Below are 20,452 nucleotides of genomic sequence, written 5' to 3' on the forward strand. Positions count from 1 at the left end.
TGTGCAGTTACTGTTGAGAATATGCTTCAGGTTGGCAGGTTGTCTGTGGGCGAGGACTGGCCTGCCACCCAAGGCCTGTGAAAGTGTGGGATCATTGTCCAAGATGGGTTGTAGATCCCTGATGATGTGTTGGAGGGGTTTTAGCTGGGGACTGTATGTGATGACCAGTGGAGTCCTGTTGGTTTCTTTCTTGGGTTTGTCTTGCACTAGGAGGCTTCTGGGTACACGTCTGGCTCTGTTGATCTGTTTCCTTATTTCCTTGTGTGGGTACTGTAGTTTTGAGAATGCTTGGTGGAGATTTTGTAGGTGTTGGTCTCTGTCTGAGGGGTTAGAGCAGATGCGGTTGTACCTCAGTGCTTGGCTGTAGACAATGGATCATGTGGTGTGCCCGGGATGGAAGCTGGAGGCATGAAGGTAGGCATAGCGGTCGGTAGGTTTTCGGTATAGGGTGGTGTTAATGTGACCATCACTTATTTGCATCGTGGTGTCTAGGAAGTGGACCTCCCGTGTAGATTGGTCCAGGCTGAGGTTGATGGAGGGGTGGAAGCTGTTGAAATCATGGTGGAATTTTTCCAGAGTCTCCTTCCCATGGGTCTAGATGATGAAGATGTCATCGATGTAGCGTAGGTAGAGAAGGGGCATGAGTGGATGAGAGCTGAGGAAGCGTTGTTCCAGGTCAGCCATAAAAATGTTGGCATATTGTGGGGCCATGCGGGTGCCCATAGTGGTGCCACTGATCTGGAGATATATATTGTCATCAAATTTGAAATAGTTGTGTGTGAGGATAAAGGCACAGAGCTCAGCAACCAGTTGTGCTGTGGCATCATCAGGGATACTGTTCCTGACAGCTTGTATTCCATCTGTGTGTGGGATGTTTGTGTAGAGAGCCTCTACATCCATGGTGGCTAGGATGGTGTTTTCTGGAAGGTCACCAATGCACTGTAGTTTCCTCAGGAAATCAGTGGTGTCACGGAGATAGCTGGGAGTGCTGGTGGCATAGGGTCTTAAAGGACAATGAATCTTGGAAAGCTCCAATCCACATAAGAAGTCTACCTGAGGACGTTCAGGGTAGCATGTAAACAATGGATAACTGAGTCATGCATGGATATGTGACTTGCCCATGTGACTCCAAAACCCTATCTTGGAGCTGGACTTTGCATAGGAGAGAGGAGGGGATCTCCACTCACAAGAAAAAGTCTATTTAAACTCCTGGAAGACCCCTCAATTTTGTCTTCAGCTCGCTCAAGAGATAGCCTCTCCACCCCTATTCATACCTGAAAGAAACTGGAACAAAGGACAGTAACTACAAGGGGTCTGAGTGATTGCTACCCAAACCAGAAGGAGACTAGTCTGTATAAGGAAGCTTACTGGAATTCCTCTGAGGGCAAGGTTTTATCTGTATTCAGCTTTCTTACTGTATTAGACATAGACTTGTGTGTTCTATTTTATTTTGCTTGGTAATTCACTGTGTTCTGTCTGTTACTACTTGGAACCACTTAAATCCTACTTTCTGTATTTAATAAAAATCACCGTTTACTTATTAATTAACCCAAAGTATGTATTAATACCTGGGGGGGGCAAAGAGCTGTGCATCTCTTTCTATCAGTGTTACAGAGGGTGAACAATTTATGAGTTTACCCTGAATAAGCTTTATACAGGGTAAAATGAGTTTATTTGGGGTTTGGACCCTACTGGGAATTGGGCAACTGAGTGTTAAAGACAGGAACACTTCTTAAATGGCTTTCAATTAAGTCTACAGCTGTTAGGGGACATGGTTCAGATCTGGGTCTGGGTTTGCAGCACGGTAGCAGGTCTGGCTTAAACCAGGCAGGGCACTGAAGTCCCAAGCTGCCAGGGCAGGAAAGCAGGGGCAGAAGTAGTCTTGGCACATCAGTTTGCATCCCCCAGGGGGTTTCTGTGATCCAACCCATCACATCCACAATCAAATTACATGCTACAAAATCCTATGCAGCATACATCATCTTTACAATAAACAAAATTTTCCTGCATTTCTATGCACCTATATCTTTCACACACACAAATAATATTGTCTTTAATCCTCAATTTACCTTAGTACCTATTTTGTGCTAGACTGAAACAATCACATCTAAAGCAGCAATAGCCACATTGTAATGTAGATATCTAACTCTATGTATCATTATCTACCAGAGTTATTGTTTTTATAACTTACAATAACTTTTTAATGTGAACTGCAAAGTTTCTTGTTAAAAATAGTAAAACTATTTAAGATTCAACAACATGGACAGGATACGGTGAATAGGAAGACAATTACAAATACATCTGCATTTTAAAACATGATATCTGAGGGGGAAAGAGTACTGTAGAGAAGAAACTGATAGCAACAAAAGTAACTAAAATATTTAAAGGTTGGTGTAACCACCCAAGAGTTCAGATGTTAATATAAGTTACCTGAAAAATTTGTCTGGAAACCTTTCAAAAATAGTCTCTCTCAAGAGACTTTAGTACTATCTGTTTACCCCCAGGCAAGGCATATAAGGAAAATAGTCTTTCCCATGCAATTTGATTATGTCCACTTCCAGTCCCACCTGAAACTTAGCAGTACAGGAAAATGAAAAATTGATGGATAACATTCTGAATGAACCTCAGAAAAAGTTCCAGTTCATTTTCAACTTTAAGCGAAGGGTCACGTTTCTTTTTTTTTTTGTATCTGAACTAGTTCACCCTATAGTCCAGAATTCTCAGTACTTCCACAGCAACTAATGGAGGACATTATTATAAGTACCTAACATACAGAGCATGTCACTTTAGGTGGCTGGGTTTTAAAAAGATGTCAGATAGAGAGAGAGAAGGCAGCATAGAAATAACTAACTATTGCAAGTCTGTACAACCCCAAATTTTCAAGTCTGGGCAACTTATTTGGGTGCCTAGATGTGAGCTGTTGAGTACTGAGTTCTTGAATAATGATTTTTAGACTGAAGTGTAGTTGAAGCACCAAAGAAACAATCTATGCAAACTCCACAGAATCCCAAAGCATAATGAGGCATAGACAGAGCCACCATTTAAGGGGTTCTCTACATACTATATACTGGGAAGATGTCTGTATACTAGCTCTGAATATGCAGTGTATGCATATTCCACCATTGGATCTGCACATTTAGGCATCACTGACTTCAAAAGGGACAGAATTTTACCTCTAATGAGCAGGAATTCCTGCAGAGAGAACAGTAGAGAACAGCATATGGCAAGGAATTCAGAAGGCCACAGTGGCAGCCTCTCATCCTCCTCTTAGGTTGAGATGGGTGGATTTCCCATGCAGAACATCCACATAAAGCCCAATTAATTACATAGGAGTCAAAAATTTTACCAGTATCCATTTGATCTGATAGTTTTCCAATGTGTTCAACTTTATAAGTCAGCTTCAAGAGTTGTCAGAGCTACATTTATAATTATTATCCAACATTCAAAACTTCAATCATTATTATTAGTTTTCCAACCGGACTCCTCATGCACATTCAAATTCTTTATTGTTGCATTGTTTGACCCTTGGTGTGTGAAAGGCCCCAATCCTGCACAGACTTGACTATACTATTGTGAGCAGTCACATTAAAAGGACATTGATTTCAGATTATAAATTCTTTGTGGTAGGGACTGTCATTTATTATATGGCTGCACAGTGCTTAGCACAATAGGATCTACTCATTAAAGGCAGTCAGTTTCAATATAGATACGCGGTATTGTGAGTCTTTGCAATATTAGGGCCCTGGGGCATCAGTACATTCTGGTGAGAGGAGGAGACCTGCAGGCAAAGTTGCCCAACAAGCAGAGAGCTTCCACCTCCAAAAGGGAAACAACTTCTCTGTCTTGCAAATATCTTATGGTTTGCTAGAGAGCAGCCTTGCTCCGATGAACCTTAACAGGTCCATCAGACTAGAACTCCTCCTGGTGAAATTCAACAGGTCATCATGAGGATGGAAATATTTGAAAAAAACAAAACAAAAACAAAACAAAAAAAAAACAAACCCAAAGCTGAATGCAAAGTTGGCCAGAAATGTATTTGAGTAGAGGTTCTGAGGAGCCAGAATGGCAGGAATTGTGGTATTGGGCCACCTACTTTACCTGCCCAATTCCCCAGCATTGCTGCCAAACCTTCCCCACTGCCCGGTATCATTCCACAGTGAAAGTACTTCCTTTACATTCATTGTCTTGACATTTCCCATATGTTGAACCATTTAAAAAAAATAAAGAAAACCACTTTCAATATGGAATAGAATGTAGAACTGATAGAAAAAGTTTACATGTGTTGGGGGAGGAGTGGGACTCAAAACATCACAACACTGTGCTTAAGATAACACGAACATCTATCAGTAAGCTATCTCCATAAATAATTTTGAAGTTTTGGTTGTATGCTTGAGTGTCATTTTGATTAATTTGATAGGACTGTTGCAAGTGCTTGTATGTGATAATTGAAAAGCTGTGGAATGATTGTGAAGAGCTCAGGAATGTGACCATGACTGGGTAGCATGAGACAAGGCTTGTAAGGCATGTGAATCGAAGTTTGTGAGGATGTTAATGTTGATTTAATTGTTGATTCCCTTGATTTCTAGAAAACACTTTCCCATATTTAACCATAAGTTAGAGAGGGTTTTTTTTTTAATATATAGGTATAGAAGCAAAGTTTTGCAGTGACATACAGTCAGTCCCCTTCAAACAAAAATAAACTTGATAAATGATTTTCCTGCAAGACATTTTAATAGAAAAAGATTGGAAAAAAACAACAGAGCATAGCAATTTCATTATAGTGCACCTCTATGAAGATGATGTGATTTTGGAAACAACTGAAATTAATACTTTTTAAAGTTGATGGAGTTCTTATCAATTTTAATGGAGACATGGGGAAAGTGGAGGGTGTGAACTTAATTGCTCATTGGGTATTCCTTATTGACAGAGTCATGTAATGAGATTGAATGCAATCAACAATGAGTATCATGGACTATTGCCAAGTTTGGAAGTAAAATACCAAGTTAATGGTGGCAATGTACTCTAAAAGAACTGAAGGGGTAAATCACAGAATATCAGGGTTGGAAGCGACCTCAGGAGGTCATCTAGTCCAACCCCCATTGGAAATAAAAAAAATCCAGCGAGACATCCTAATACCACTCCTCAAATTAACAAGGCAAGAGTGCAAGTGGTATAGCAGGCACTATGGACAGTCTCTGCCATCTTCTTAACATATCCCTACATCCACCCCACTCCACTCAAATGATGTGAGATCACCCCACCAACTTGCTGACAGACGGCATGTGTTGGGCCACATCACGGATCTTCCCTCTGGAGCCACGCATGCCACATGCACTAATGAATCCCCTCAGCTGGGCTCAACGGAGAATGGTACCAAGTCTGACAGGAACAGCGTTCAGCAACACTAGCGTCACTTGGCACTTAGAACAACAGCGTTCATTTGGCAACATTAGCGTCACTTACAGCTAACACAGTCTAAGGGCTGGTCTACACTGGGAAAATACAGCTGTATAGCTACAACTCTCAGGGCCTGAAAATTCCACACCCCTGAGAAATGCAGCTATGCCAACCTAACCCCTGGTGTAGACAATACTAGGGTGACAGAAGAATTCTTCCATTGTCCTAGCTCTTCCCTCCTGGGGCGGTGGGTTATTAACGCCAATAGGAGAACTGCTCCTGTCAGCGTAGGTAGTGTCTACACTGAAGTGCTACAGCAACACAGCTGCAGCTTTGCCCCAGTAGCATTTTCAGTGCAGACATACACTTGGAGCGTCAACTGCTCCCCCTAGAGCTGACCTAATTCAAAATGCAAGTCAGCACAACACCAGCAGCAGATCTGACAGCTGTTCCCTCTCTTGCTCCATGAGGTTGGATGATTCTATCAGAGGCTCCTGTATCCACTGCGTACCTGAATGTTCCCATGGCAAAGAGGCACTCCTCTATTCTTCCTGCCGGCAGGGGCCAGCTTGCTAAAAAAATGACATGACTTGCAGCACCGGCAGTCTAGTGAGGGGAGGGAGGCACAAAAGCCTACAAGCCAGTTTAAACACAATGTTCGTAATGGATTTAAAATGTTGTCCCCATACAGATGGGAAGGAGAAATTAAAGTTCCTAATGACTGTGGTAATAGGACATCTAGTGTTCACTTTGAGGATTATATTTTTCTTTATTGGTGGTTGTCAGAGTTTGATAAAATATCAACTTCCCAGTCAGCTACTTTTTAAAAGAGAAAAGGTGTACACTTAAATGTTCTGCAGCTATTTTAGTACTTGATCACACAGGCACATAAGAATACGGGAAAGGACGGGGGAAGAATATCTTTAAAAAAAATATGCACAGCACTTCTTCCACTCTTTTTGGTCCAAATAATTTGTAGTCTCTAATAATTCAATGAAAAAACCTTTCGGACAGATCTTATAGAATTATAGAAATGTAGGATTGGAGGCAACCTCTATGGGTCATCTAGTTCAGTCTCCTGCACTGAGGGCTCCAGACTAAACAAACCCATTTTTTTCAATCTTTCCTCAGATGTCATGTTTTTGAGATCTTTAATCATTTCTGTTGCTCTTCTCTGGACTTTCTCCAGTTTGTCCACATCTTTCCTGAAACATGGTGCCTAGAACTGGACACAATACTCCAGTTGAGGCATTATCAGTGCTGAGTAAAGTGGAAGAATTACTTCTCATGTCTTGCTTACAACATTCCTGCTAATAATCCCAGAATGATGTTCACTATTTTTTGCAACAGTATTACATATTTACTTCGTGAGCCACTCTACCCTCCAAATAGGGTTGCCAACCCTCCTGGATTGGCCAGGAGTCTCCCAGAATTTGCCTCAATCTCCAGGTTATTATTGAAAGCAGTCCGGGAGATTTTAACAGGCCAAAAGTCCGGTCGATGGCATGGCGGGGATAAGGCAGGCTCCCTACCTGCCCTGGCTCTGCGTGTCTCCTGGAAGCGACTGGGATGTCCAGCACTGACTCTGCAGCTCCCAGTGCTGACTCTGGAGCTCCCATTGGCCAGGAACCACAGCCAATGGGAGGTGCAGAGGCAGTGACTGCAGGCAGGAGCAGCATGCGCAGAGCCGCAGGGACATGCTGCCATTTCTGGGAGCCACCCGAAGCACCACCCTGCCGGAGCCGCATCCCATGCCCCAGCCATAAGCCCCCCTCCTGCACCTGAAACCCCTTGGCCCCATCCTGCAACCCCCTCCTGCACCCCAAACCCCTGCCCCAGCCCCATGAGAGTGAGAGAGAGTGGGGGAGAGCGAGCAACGGAGGGAGAGGGGTATTGAGTGAGCGGGAGGCGGGGCCTCAGAGAAGGGGCAGGCAAGGCTGTTTGGGTTTGTGCAATTAGACAGTTGGCAACCCTACCCCCAAATCATTTCTGAAGTATTCCTTCCAAGCAGTCATCTCCCAGTTCGTGTTTGTGCACTTATTTTTGTCTTCCTAAGTGTAGTACTTGTATTTGTCCACTGCATTTCATCCTATTCATTTGAGAACATCTCTCCAGTTTGTCAAGATCATTTTGAATTCCAATCCTGTCCTCCAAGGCAGGGTGAGCTGGAGCCAGTTCCCACCGGTTCACAAGAACCGGTTGTTAAATTTAGAAGCCGGTGAAGAACCGTCTGTTAAAGGGGCAGACAGGTGGGCAAACAACTCCGGTCCCCAGGCCACATCTGGCCCGCAGGACCATCCTGTCCCCCGCCTGAGCTCCCAGCTGGGGTCCCTCCCCCTCGCAGAGCCACAGCGTGCCAAGCTGCCAGCGCCAGTGCTCTGGGTAGCTCAGCTCCTGCCACTTTGAGCGGCAAGGTAAGGGGGGGGGCTGCGAGCTCCAGCGGGCCACGCAGCATGACCCGGCATCCTTACACACTGCCCTGAGCAGCACGGTAAGGGGGCCAGGCCGGGGCTGGGAGGAGGCGTTGGATAAGGCAGGGGCCAGGTAGGGAGCTGTTGGGGGGAGGGGGCGGGTGGCAGTTCAGGGGGGGGGTGGGCAGGGGCCGGGGAACTGGGGGGAGAGGGGGTTGGGTAGGTGTGGCAGTTCCGGGGGTCTGTCCGAGTGGTGGTGGATGGGGTCGGGGCAATCAGGGGAGAGGGAGTGGGGCAAGTTGGGTAGGGGAAGAGGTGAAAGTAAGCCGGTACGCCCCAGTTCAGCATACCGGCAAGAGCTGGTGTGCTGTACCGGGGTGGCCCTGCTTCCCCAGGGGGCAATTTAAATAGTCTGGGGCTCCCAGCAGGGGTTGGCGCCCCAAGCCCTTTAAATTGCCACCAGAGCCCCACTCCTGGAGCTCTGGAGTAGGGCTGCAGGGCTCTGGGGGCTATTTTAAAAGTCTGGGGCTCCAGCTGCCTCTGCTGCCCCAGTCCTTTAAATAGCCGCTGGAGCCCTGCTGCTTCCCCAGGCTCTGGCAGCTATTTAAAGGGCCAGGGCAGGCGGTAGAAGCAGGGGAGCTGCAGGCCCTTTAAAGAGCCCTGAGGTAGCGGGGGGCTCCAGGGGCTATTTAATGGGCCTTTGACGCCAGCTGCCTGAGCGCTCTGGTCCTTTAAATAGCCACCAGAGCCCCGCCGCTTCCCCAGGGCTCCAGCGGCTATTTAAAGGACTGGAGTGGTAGAAGCAGGGGAGCCCCAGCCCTTTAAATAGCCCCCGGAGCCCCAGGCTGCTGCTGCTACCCTGGTGGCGGAGGGGGGGAGAGGAGATACTTGGGGGTTCTGAGAGGGGCAGGCCGTGGGTTGGGGTTGGATGGGGGGGGGGGGGAAAGACAGGCACATGGGTCTTGTACTCACCGCATGGTTCCCTACTGGGTCTTCGGCAGCACTTCAGCGTCGCGTCCTTCACTTGCTCCGGGTGAAGGACCTGCTGCCGAAAAGCCGCCGAAAACCCGGAGCGAGTGAACCTGGTAGGGAACTGGTTCTCAGGATTTTGGGAGCTCACCACTGCTCCAAAGTGCTTGTAAGCCCTCCCAGCTTGGTATCATCCTCAAATTTTATAAGTGCACACTCTATGCCATTATCCAAATCATAATGAAGGTATTACATAGAACTGGACCCTGGACGCATCCCTGCAGGACTCCACTCGATATGCCCTTTCAGTTCATTTGTGAACCCTTGATAATTACTCTCCAAGTATGGTTTTCCAGCCAGTTGTGCACCCACCTTATAGTAGGCTCATCTAGGCCAGCAGTTTTCAATCATTTTTCATTTACGGACTCCTAAAAATCTTCAAATGGAGGTATTGCCTCTTTGGAAATCTTAGGCATAGTCTGCGGCCCTCCAGAGGGCTGCAGACCATAGGTTGAAAACCACTGATCTAGGCTATATTTCTCTAGTTTGTTTATAAGAACGCCATGTGAGACAGTATAAAAAGCCTTACTAAAGTCTGGGTACATCATATCTGCTGCTTCCCGCTATCGACCAGGCTTGTTACCCTGTCAAAGATGGACAATAGGTTGGTTTGACATGATTTGTTCTTGAAAAAATCCATGTTGCCTGTTTTTATTATCTTATCTTCTAGGTGCTTACAAATTGATTGATTGTTTTTCCCCATTATTTTTCTGGGTATTGAAGTTAAACTTAATGGTCTAGAATTTCCTGGGTTGTCTTTATTCCCCCTTTTATAGAAAGATACTATATTTGCCATTTTTCAGTCCTCCAGGATCTCTCCTGTTTTCCACAAGTTCTCAGAGATAATTGCTAATGGCTCAGAGAACTCTTCAGCCAGTTCCTTAGATATTCTAGGATGTATTTCATCAAGCCCTTCTGACCTGAAGGCATCTAACTTGTCTAAATAATTCTTAACATGTCATTTTCCTAGGTTAGCTTCAGATCCTACTCCACTGATGTTAAGCGTCTGAACACTGCTAACTTTTTTGGTGAAAACAAACGAAAAAGGCATTTAACACTTTGGCCATTGTTGCATTTTCTGTCATCTTTCACTCTTCATTTAGTAATAGGCCTATCGTGTCCCCAATCTTCCTCGTGCTTCTCTTGTTACCCTTTATATCCCTAACTGGGTTACCCTCTTTTTGTGCCTTGGCCTTTCTAATTTTGTCCCTACATGTTTTGGGGGGAGGGGGGTGTTATATTATTTTATATATATACACACACACACCCTTTGTAGTTTGACTTACTTTCCACTTCTTGTATAACTCTTCTTTGAGCTTTAAATTTCAGGTCATTGACGATCTCGTAGTTAAGCCAGCCTGGCTTCTTACCATACTTCCCATTTTTCCTACGCATTGGGACAGTTTGCTCTCGTGCCCTCAGTAATCTCTCTTTAGGCAGTTTTTTATTCTTGTGAACTCTTTTTTTTCCCTTTAGACTTGCTTCCCACAAATCTTACCTACTGATTCTCTGAATTTGCTAAACTTTCCCTTCTTGAAGTCCATTGTCTTTATTCTGCTGTTTTCCCTCCTACCATTCCGTAGAATCATGAACTCTATCATTTCATGATCATTTTCATCCAGCCTGACTTCCACCTTAAAATTCTCAACTAGTTCCTCTGTTTGTCAGAATCAAATCGAGAACAGCCTCTCCCCTAATCGCTTTCTCTACCTTCTGTAATAAAAAAGTGGTCCCAATATATTCCAAGAACTTGTTGGATAGTCTATGCCCTGTTGTATTATTTTCTCAAAAGATGTCTGGGTAGTTGGAGTCCTCCATCACACCAAGTCCTGTGTTTTGGATGATTCTGTTATAATTTTGATGATCTTCACCTGATGTAAGCTGTCACAGATCCATTCACTACAATGCAGTTATGACTATTTGCACCAGCTAATAATTGGGCACCAGAGATCTGCCAAGCAAGTTTAACAATTGAAATAAATCTACATTCATCTAAATCTGAGTCAAAATAAGATTTTAATCACCTGAATTTGTTTTTCGTTTTTGGTCTCTCATTTACACAATAGAATCTCCTCCCTGATCACAGGTGACAAAACAAACAAGTTTTTAAAAAGGGCGGAAGAGGGGAAATGACAACCCTGGTTACTTTCCTTAAGACTTTTTTCATCACTTCAGATAAAAAGAAAGAGGTTAGTTGTGGGATTTCCTATGGCTTCCATGCACATTAGTCACCAAAACTGTTACGAAACTGAATCTATTAACTAACCCAATAGGAGTGAAATAGAATATACATAAGTAACTTTTAGCTACATAACTAGTCTCTCTAAAATACTGTTCTAGGGACTGAGATTCATACAGGCAATGCATACATTTTAATTCTTCTGCTTATTTTTAAACTTTCAATTAGCATGCCAGTAATAAAAGAAAAAAATCATTTTTTCTTTCCCTTTCAGGCACTGAACTAATACTGTTATTAAAAACAAAGTGCTTGATACATATCAATCAACAGCAGCTTGATAATATAAAACTCATTAAAAACCATGGACTATACATTGTAACATTTCTAATGGGTTTGGCCATCTGACTACATTTATTTTCTTTTGACAGAAAGGCAGAAGACAAGTTATATGCAGAAGCAGAATTGTGCTTCTGTAAATTTACAACAATGACAGAAAACCATATGCTAATTGAAACTCAGCTGGATAAGAAACCAAAGATTACAAACATCAGAAATTACTTCAAGCAGCTATTGAGATTCCATTCAAAATTACATTTGATTATAACTTTGAACCCTGCATTTCATGGAGCAAGGATGTGTCATTTTGTGGAAAACCAATATACACACACATGCTCTTTCTATGCTAAAATATCTTTGGTGCCATGTGTTTGGCAGTATTTAATAGTCAAATAACTGATTAATAGTACCTTATTTTCTTAACAGATTATGCATGAACTATATCAACAGCAATACATTGCACCTTCCTATGCATTAAAACACATTTCCATTAGACTGATATAAAATATCAAAATTTTGCAAATGTTTACTAATTGTAATTAAGGCATATTACTGTGAAGGTTTATTAAGTCAGGCATCTCCATATGCATTCACGTGTCTGGATTTTCAGAGGTGCTGTAACCCCACTGCTCCCACTGACGTCAGTGAAATTTGTATCCCCTCTCTACCTCTGAAAAGCAAGTCCCTTTTATGAAGGTGTGTAAATATGTAAATACCTAATGTCCAGCATCCACATTGGTATTTTTCAGTCTAAACTACTAAAATGCACACTGTATTTTATTAATCTTTAAAAAAAAGTCTTACCATTTTGCAATGTTGTATTTTTAAGAAAAATGCTTTCTAATAAAGGCAACTTGTCAAAGTACACAATTCTTGCTTTCAATCTATGACAATGTTCTGAGGCTTAGGATCCAAATCCTTAATCCCATTGAAATCCACAGATGTTTTGTCCTTCCCTTCCATGTGGCAGCAAGTCTGTAGTCCCTCATAAGGACAAAAAAAAGTCCTGCAATACTCAGTTCAAAAGATGACATTTTTGCACATCTGTCCAGGGATCAATACTACTCCCACTAAAGTCAGTGGGAGGTTTCGTCCCTTAATGTTTCAGGCATAATACATATCTACAAGGGAAGACTAATTGTGGCTTTTAATTGAATAGTAGTGAGCAATCTTCACCTTTAACACTGAAATACCCCAAATTACCCATGCATTAGTTTTCAACCTACACAGCAGCTAACATTTTCAGATAATTGCTGTACAGATTATTCACAGTTTAAGAACAGGGCTTTCAAATTAAAAGCAGTGGAACAACATGTCTTTTGATCGTGAGTGATTAACACATTACATTACAACAACCCCCATCATTTTTACACTGAACACTGTGTGTTTAAAACAAGGGTATGTACTTGTATATCCCTATCAACAAGTAAATTCTATAATACACACACTTATAAATATACACAGATAGTGAGACACATTCAGAAAGTTTTAAGCTCACAGAACACAAACGATACATCATATAAATGCTAAAGTCAGAGAGATTCACATACACTGGTTAAATATGAAAGCAAATTTCCTAAGATTAGACCAGCTTGCCTTGACTATCAATGATAACCGTAGCATAACTAAAGCATATATGTGATTTTCCTTCCGCTTTTTAAAATTACAGAATTTCACAACAGATATCAAAGTGTTTATTTATCCTATGACAGTAAATTTAATCAACCTTTATCCAGTTGCCTGGGAGTAATGCTATAGAGAAAGTATGGGCAATAAATTAATACTACTTAGCTTTTAGAGAAGCTAAAGTTTCTAAAAAGATGTGTAAAGATTGGTAAGTCATTATAAGCCATACAAAAAATCAGTTCCAATGATTTAAACAGGGTAAAGTGAGATTTATAATTTAATACTAATAACCAGTTTTATGTATTGCATTATTTCTCAGTTGATTAAAAATGTAGCAACTACACTTAAAATGACAATCATTTCAGTTATGTCCTCTGAAAAATGGCATATCAATAAATTAAAATCTTTATTAAATACAAAGATTTTCATAGTCATATCAGATTGCCTTCATACCTTTCCCTAATTTAATAAATGAACAACTATCAGAGGGCATCATTTATAAATCATTTTTAGAATATGCAGAGTGGCAAGTTTTTCCAACTCCCTGAATCAGTTACCCTTCCAAATGCACCTTTATTGTTAAATATATTAAAAGATTCCATCCATTTTTGTCAGTATGGAATTGCAATTACACTAGCAGCATTTGAATGATTATTATAAGAAGGCTGAAACACACAACTGAATTATTTTTTAAAAAGTTGTCCTCATCCTCTTGAGGAAAGTTAAATCTTATTGAAATATTATATTGGTAGGACTTTAAAGTGTGTGGTCTTGCAATGTAGTTTAGCAACTGATCTAATGAAGGATGATACAGATACAATGGTACATACCCAAAACCATTCAGTAGCTATTTATTTAGGCTGTGTTCTTCCTGACCATACAGCATCGATCACTCCTGGCAAATCTATTAGTGATTTTCCTACTTTCCAAGACTTCATAAACAAATACAGAGAAAAGTAACTTTTTACCGTGTGTTCTAACTTAAGCCAATGAAATAGAGAACATGTACACACGCTAAATATAGTTATTGAAAACAAAGTACCCGGTATGTGGTACATACTAATCAATAGAGCTTGGCAGCTGTTTTCAACTGATTACTGTATACAAACCACACATCTGGCTTTAAAGTTTACCCTCCAAAGGCAAAGGTGCAGCGTAAAGGAACATGACTAAACTTGGCCAACCTTTTAGGAACATTTAACAAAAAGAGCATACCACTAATTTGTGTAGCTATAATGCAGTGAAAATGTCTTGTATTTGGAGAGAGATGGGGAGGCTACAAATTACTCCCCCTCGACTATCAATGAGAGCAGGAGCTGTAAATGTAAGGCAGCTCCCATGAAGAGTGAAACTCCCGCTTGGGGGGAAGATGTATTTACCAGGGTGTGTGCACATCAGACAGACACACACACCCTTCACAGTAGCAGAGGACAGCTCATCTGAAAGAGACACAACGCGTAGCGGCCGGTTTCCCACCGGAACTTTTTATGATGATTCCCGAACAACAATCACCCTGCACCTAAGCGACCCCGCGCCACGCTTTGCCGCAGCTGCACAGCCCTTCGCGGGCAGTCCGCTCCCGGTGCCCCGGTTTGCACTGCAGCTCCACGCACCGACTGCCAAGGCAGCGCGACCCCGGCAAACTCTCCTACATCTCGTCCACCGACTCCCGCTCGCTTAGCTGCCCTCTGAGCCGCGCAACTCGCAAACGCGCCTCCCATGCCCAGAAGTTAAAGCCCCTTAGAGCCGCCGGGGAAATAGGCGGGCAGACGGGTGCTCCCGGGACAGGCTCGCTCACAGCTGCCCGGTGAAGGGGGCCCAGAGTTGCTTTCGGGACGGGGTGGGGTGAGCCCGCGGGCGAAGGAGGGAGAGGAGAGACGGAGACCGCCGTGTACTTGCCCAGGTGGGGACGAGGAGACTGGCCGGGCGCTCAAGCGGTGCTGGAGGCGGCTGCTTCCCCGCCTCGTTCATTTCCTCCCATGCAGCTGGATTATTCCTCTCTGAACGGCGAGCGCGGCAGGGCTTGGACCAGGCATTGACTCCCGCCCCGCCCGGCCCCGCCCCCGGCCGCCGCGTCCCAGCTCCGCGGGCGGCGGCGGCGGCTCCCAGAGCAGCAGGAGAAGCCGGGCGCCGCCCGGAGAGCGGGGCTCGCCCTCGGGCTGAGCAGCCCGGCGGAGCTGGCCCCTCGGCTCTCCGCGGACGGGGCGTCCCACGCGCCCGCTTTACCTTCACCCCTCGGGCTGCACACGGGTATGTTTGACGGGGGGGGGGAAACGCGTCTCCCTGCCCTGCATTCACCCAGGTGCCTCAGTCAGGCCCCTGATGCCCGGGGAAAGGCGGGGGCTGCTGCCTCTGACGGGTTCCTCTGCAGCCCCAGGAGCCGCTTTCAGAGGGTCCCGCCAGCTGGGACTCCCCGAGCCGCTGCTCGCCAAGTCCAGCCGCAGCTGCTCAGCAGCTCCCCTGGCGACACCCCGCGGCATTGCACGGGGCGGAGAGTAGTTCTAGCTCCTGCTTTCCTGCCAGGAGTAATTTACATCAAACTGGCAATAGGCCTCAATAATCCAGCATCAGCCCCTCCGTTTACACCCCGCCCCCCGAAAAAAAGAAAAACAAACTACACACACACACACTTCCTGTGGCTTGAGGGCTGTCCGCGGCAGGGCTGTTCTCCCTGGGATATGCCTCGCCCAGTCCCCCCCTTTAACAGAAACACTCCAACCCGTCCCTTGGTCAACATGGGTCCAAGGGGCTAGGGCAGTGGTGGGCAAACTTTTTGGCCCAAGGGCCACATCAGGGAATAGAAATTGTATGGTGAGCTATGAATGCTCACAAAATTGGGGTTCAGGTGTGGGAGGGGGTGCACGCTCTGGGGTGGGGCTGAGGAGTTTGGGGTGTAGTAGGGTGCTCTGGGCTGTGACTGAGGGGTTTGGAGGGTGGGGGATCAGACTGGGGGTGCAGGCTCCAGGGTGGGGCTGGGGATGAGAGATTTGGGGTGCAGGAGGGTGCTCTGGCCTGGGATCGAGGTGTTTGGAGAGTGGGAGGGGAATCAGGGCTGGGGCAGGGGGTTGGGGTGTGGGGAGAGGTGCAGGCTCTGAGTGGTGTTTACCTCAAGCGGCCAGGAACCATGCCCAATGGGAGCTGCAGGGGCAACACCTGTGGAGGGGGCAGCACGCAGAGCTGCCTGGCCATGCCTCCATGTAGGAGACATAGAAGGGACATGGCGCTGCTTCTGGGAGCTGCTTGAGGTAAGTGCCACATGGAGCCTGCACTCCTGAACCCCTTCCACTCCTCTCCCCACACACCCCAACCCGTTGCCCCAGCCCGGACCCCCCTTCTGCACCCTGAACTCCTAATTTCTGGCTCCACCCCAGAGCCTGAACCCCTAGCTGGATCCCTCACCCCCTCCCGCACCCAACCCCCAATTTTGTGAGCATTCATGGCCCACCATACAATTTCCATACCCAGATGTGGCCCTCGGGCCAAAAAGTTTGCCCACCCCTGAAGTAAAAGGACTCTGGGGTACTCAGGATGGGAGCACTGGCATATAGAGAGGGGGAGAGGGGACAGAAGATGACCAAGGACTTCACTGACCAGCCCTGGTACCCGAGGAGTAAGTGCAACAGCTTCCCCTTTTCTCTGGTAGTCCCCAACCCATTAATTTAAAAGGGTAGCTCTATTGACAGACACACCTTTACTTTCCAAAGCAGTGCAGTGAGGTGATTAAATTTCTTAGAGGGCCACTGTAAAATTGCCTTTGAAATAAGTGCTACCTCTGGGCACAAATGCCCCCCATTGGTTCCAGACAAACAGTGCTGTGGTTTATGCAAATTGACCTAGCCACGCCCTGATAGTGCCTCCATTGAAAAAAGCAAAATACACCAACCAGTGTGTCGCTGTGCTCTCCTTAACTACTCTTTCTCCTGGCCAAGGACTGCTTCTTGTGCATCTCAGCCTGCAGCCTTCCTCTGTGTGTGCTAACCCTATGGACCCTCTGCTTAACATTACAGGGAATTTAAGCAACAACAAAAAAGCCACAGATGAGTAGCAGCCTCTTTGGACATTGACTGTTCCAGGTGACTCCAGGTGCTGGGAAATCTGAGGAGGCAACAAATCTGGGAGGCACCTGCTGCTTGTTGCCATCTTGAGTGGCTGCTGGGCTCTGCAGATAGCAGTCCCATGTACAGAGCTGGTGGGCACATGCCAGTGGGTGGTATAGTGAGGTGTTTGTGGTACATAGGACAGAGTTTGGTTGAACTATGAAGAAGGATACAGCACACACAAGTGAAGCTCTTATGTGGGTCCTTGTAGATGCAGAAGTATCAAGCATGAGGACCTAGAATAAACTTTTCTACAACTTTTTACCTGTAAATGGAGGCACACTTACTTATTTCCCTTTGGGCCCCCTGAGTTAATGGCATGGCTATTGTCCATGCTGTACCTGAAGTCTCCTTACTACCCTCCCATCTTTTTCTTCATGCTATTTCATTATTCCATATTTTGTATAAGTAATGTCTTTAACTTTGAAGTAAGAGATGGAAATCCCAGTAAAATGTAAATAGAAAAATAAAGGTCATATTAAATTACATTATAATATAATGGACTGAAATGGAAAATGTCTTAAGAAGATAAGTAGAATATGCAGTAGTTAATTTTCCAAATGTTTCCATTTGTCTATACCATTTTCTTTTTAATTAAAATATCTTTGTCAATTGGCCAGTCCAAATAAATCAGCCACTCAAATAATATATATATTTTCCCCTAGGACTCTTATCTTCCTAACTATGTTATTTTAATTAAATTATGTATACAATTCAGTGAAAATTTCATAACATTTTTTGAATAGCTAGGAGCTGATGACATTTACTGTGTTCAGATTTGATGGATAAATTTCACAAAATTATATTCTACTGTATTGCCGTGTTGAAAATAGGTGGTTATATTTGATGGTGGGGGAAAATTCGGAAGAAATAAAAGATTGCGCAGTGAGAAATTAGAGGTAAGTGAATTTGCAATGTGCAAGGGTTTACAAAACTCTCAAAGTATTATGGAAGTCTGCAAAATTAGTTTGAATCCACACAGCTATTTATTTTTAAAAGACAATCAATTTTAAGAACTCTTAGCTAGGGGAAGCCTGTACTATGTATTAGGGTAGAACACTCCCACCCTGCCTGGGGCTGCCACTTGTCTGTTTTTTACCTGGGCAGTCTGATTTTTGGCTTCTGTGTTCGGGTGCCATTTTGCGTTGCAAGATGCCTTGTTTTTGGGGACCTGGCAACCCTAAATGGCACCCAAACCAAAAGTTTGGTTACTGTGGGATGGGGACAGGCAGTGGGTCATTAACCTACACCAACCGGGGCCACCTCCTACATGCAGGCAGGCTCCTTGAGATGATCCAGCAAGCGATGTGGGGAGGGAGAAAGAGGAGCGAGTGATGGGGGCGGGGCTTTGAGGAAAGAGGTGGGTAGGGGGGTGGGGCTTTAGGGAAGAGGCAGAGCAGGGGTGGAGCCTCGGGTGTCCAGTTACCAGCAATTACAAATGTGGCAACCCAGTCCCCATCCCCTTCTGAAATTTAGGCCCACACAAGTTCCAGGGAATTTTTTTCTCTGGACAAAAGACTATATTTTATATATATACATATACACACACATACACAGTATAAGTTTTAAACAATTTAATAGTGTACACAGCAATGATGATTGTGAAGCTTGGTTGAGGTGGTTGAGTCTGCGGGTTGGATATTTCCCAGGGAATGCCTTACTGCTAAAGGATGAACTAGCACTCGGCTGAGCCCTCAAGGGTTAATACATTGTTGTTAATGTAGCCTCATGCTCTACAAAGCAGCATGAATGGAGTGAGTGGAGACAGCATGGCAGAGAGAGACAGAGACATACATCGTGTGTGAGCGAGAGAGAGAACTGCGCATTGCCCCTTTAAGGACTCTGAGCCCACTCTAAGTACACTTCCCTTTTAAGTAGATCAGCAAGTTGAGACAGCAGCTGCTGCAAGGAAGCTCCCTCTGTCCTGAGCCCTGTTGTGTCCTGAGCCTGCTCTATGGAGATGGAGTAAGCGTGGGGCAGGAGCAGGGGGGAGGGGGATACCCTGATATTAGCACCCTTCTTCAACCCCCCAGCCCCACACAGCAAGCAGGAGGCTCCGGGGAGCAGCTCCAAGGCGGAGGGCAGGAGCAGCACATGGCAGTGCGGGGAGGGACAGCTGAACTGCACAGCAATTGATAGCCTGCCGGGCGGCTGCTGCACAGGGAACTTAGGGGAGCAGGGAGCTGATAGAGAGGCTGCCGGTCCATCCTGGTTGCAAGCCCCCACCAGCTAGCTCCAAGGGCTGCTCTTTCTGCAAGCAGTGAACGAAGCAGGCGGCTGCCAAACAACGTTATAAGGGAGCATTGCACAACTTTAAATGAGCATGTTCTCTAATTGATCAGCCACGTAATAATGAAACAACATTAACTGGGATGACTTTAAGTGAGGAGTTACTGTATTAATTTTTTCATTAGAGCTTTTCTCTCTTCCTTTTGCTGCTTTTTTTTTCTTTTCATTTTCAGCCTCACTATGGTTTGGATCCTGAAAAGTCGTCTTTTGTTTAACTTTCCTGAAGCACACTAACACTTATTTAAAATATTAAAACCGAGTGCAGTGTTATATTGCTATTTTACTGTTGCCAATATGAGATTTGTGGGGGGTCCTATTATATTCGGTATTTCTTAAAGCCCCAGCTCGTGGAATCAGGTGAATACCCGAGTCTAATCTTTCATTTGAAAAAAATGTGGATTCCTCCTGGAAATAAAGAAATATCACCTGCATGGCTTGATCCTCTAAATCACAATAGTACATTGAGTATACATGAATAAAAGCAAGGTAAGAATGACAAGCAGTCCAGGGAAACTGGATCCCGCATTAGGGAGAGTGCCAATTTCAGCCATCTATTTACTCATGTAGCTGAGACTGATAGGAGGGGGAGAGGGGAGAAGAGGAGTGGGACAGAAAGTGTAAAAGGTGGGCCCTGCAGCTCAATTGGTGAGGAGTTGAGAGACAGATGTGTCCCACCCATTGCTGAGCCCCATGCCTGAGGACAAGCTCTGCAGCATCAAGGATTCAGAAGGACTGTCAGGTCAGCCAACTGACGGAAGCATGGAGTTGCTACTTGGACTGCCACTGGCCATGTATTCTGTGGAGATGGAGGGCCCCACACCTTTTTTTTTTATATATTCTTGAGAAAGGGAGTGGGCATATATGAGACCTGTCATGCTTTCTTGTACTGCTTTTAATAGTGCAGAGCCCACACAACTAAAGGAGATGGAGTCAATTCCCTTTTGTTCATCATCAACAGAATTACTTAAGCACAACATAATTTTACTCATGGCAGGAGCTTAAGTGTCTGCAGGATTGAGGTCCTGGTCTTCTATGTATCCCTAGTCTTCCCAAATATTTACAGCATGATAATTTTGGCTTTGTAGCCA

At 44.8% G+C, this 20,452-nt stretch overlaps 1 protein-coding gene across 1 annotated transcript in view; it reads right to left on the reverse strand.

Annotated features, from left to right (window-relative positions):
• Positions 1–14,972, reverse strand: part of SNTG2 (syntrophin gamma 2) — a 475,088-nt gene extending 460,116 nt beyond the window's left edge. The window contains exon 1 of the mRNA XM_045008823.1: positions 14,878–14,972. Coding sequence (XP_044864758.1) covers positions 14,878–14,949 — 72 coding nt within the window. The 5' untranslated portion in view covers positions 14,950–14,972. The remainder of the gene's footprint in view (positions 1–14,877) is intronic.
• Positions 14,973–20,452: the final 5,480 nt, after the last annotated feature.

This window comes from Mauremys mutica, chromosome 3 (assembly GCF_020497125.1).
Source record: "Mauremys mutica isolate MM-2020 ecotype Southern chromosome 3, ASM2049712v1, whole genome shotgun sequence".
NCBI classification, from domain to species: Eukaryota; Metazoa; Chordata; order Testudines; family Geoemydidae; genus Mauremys; species Mauremys mutica.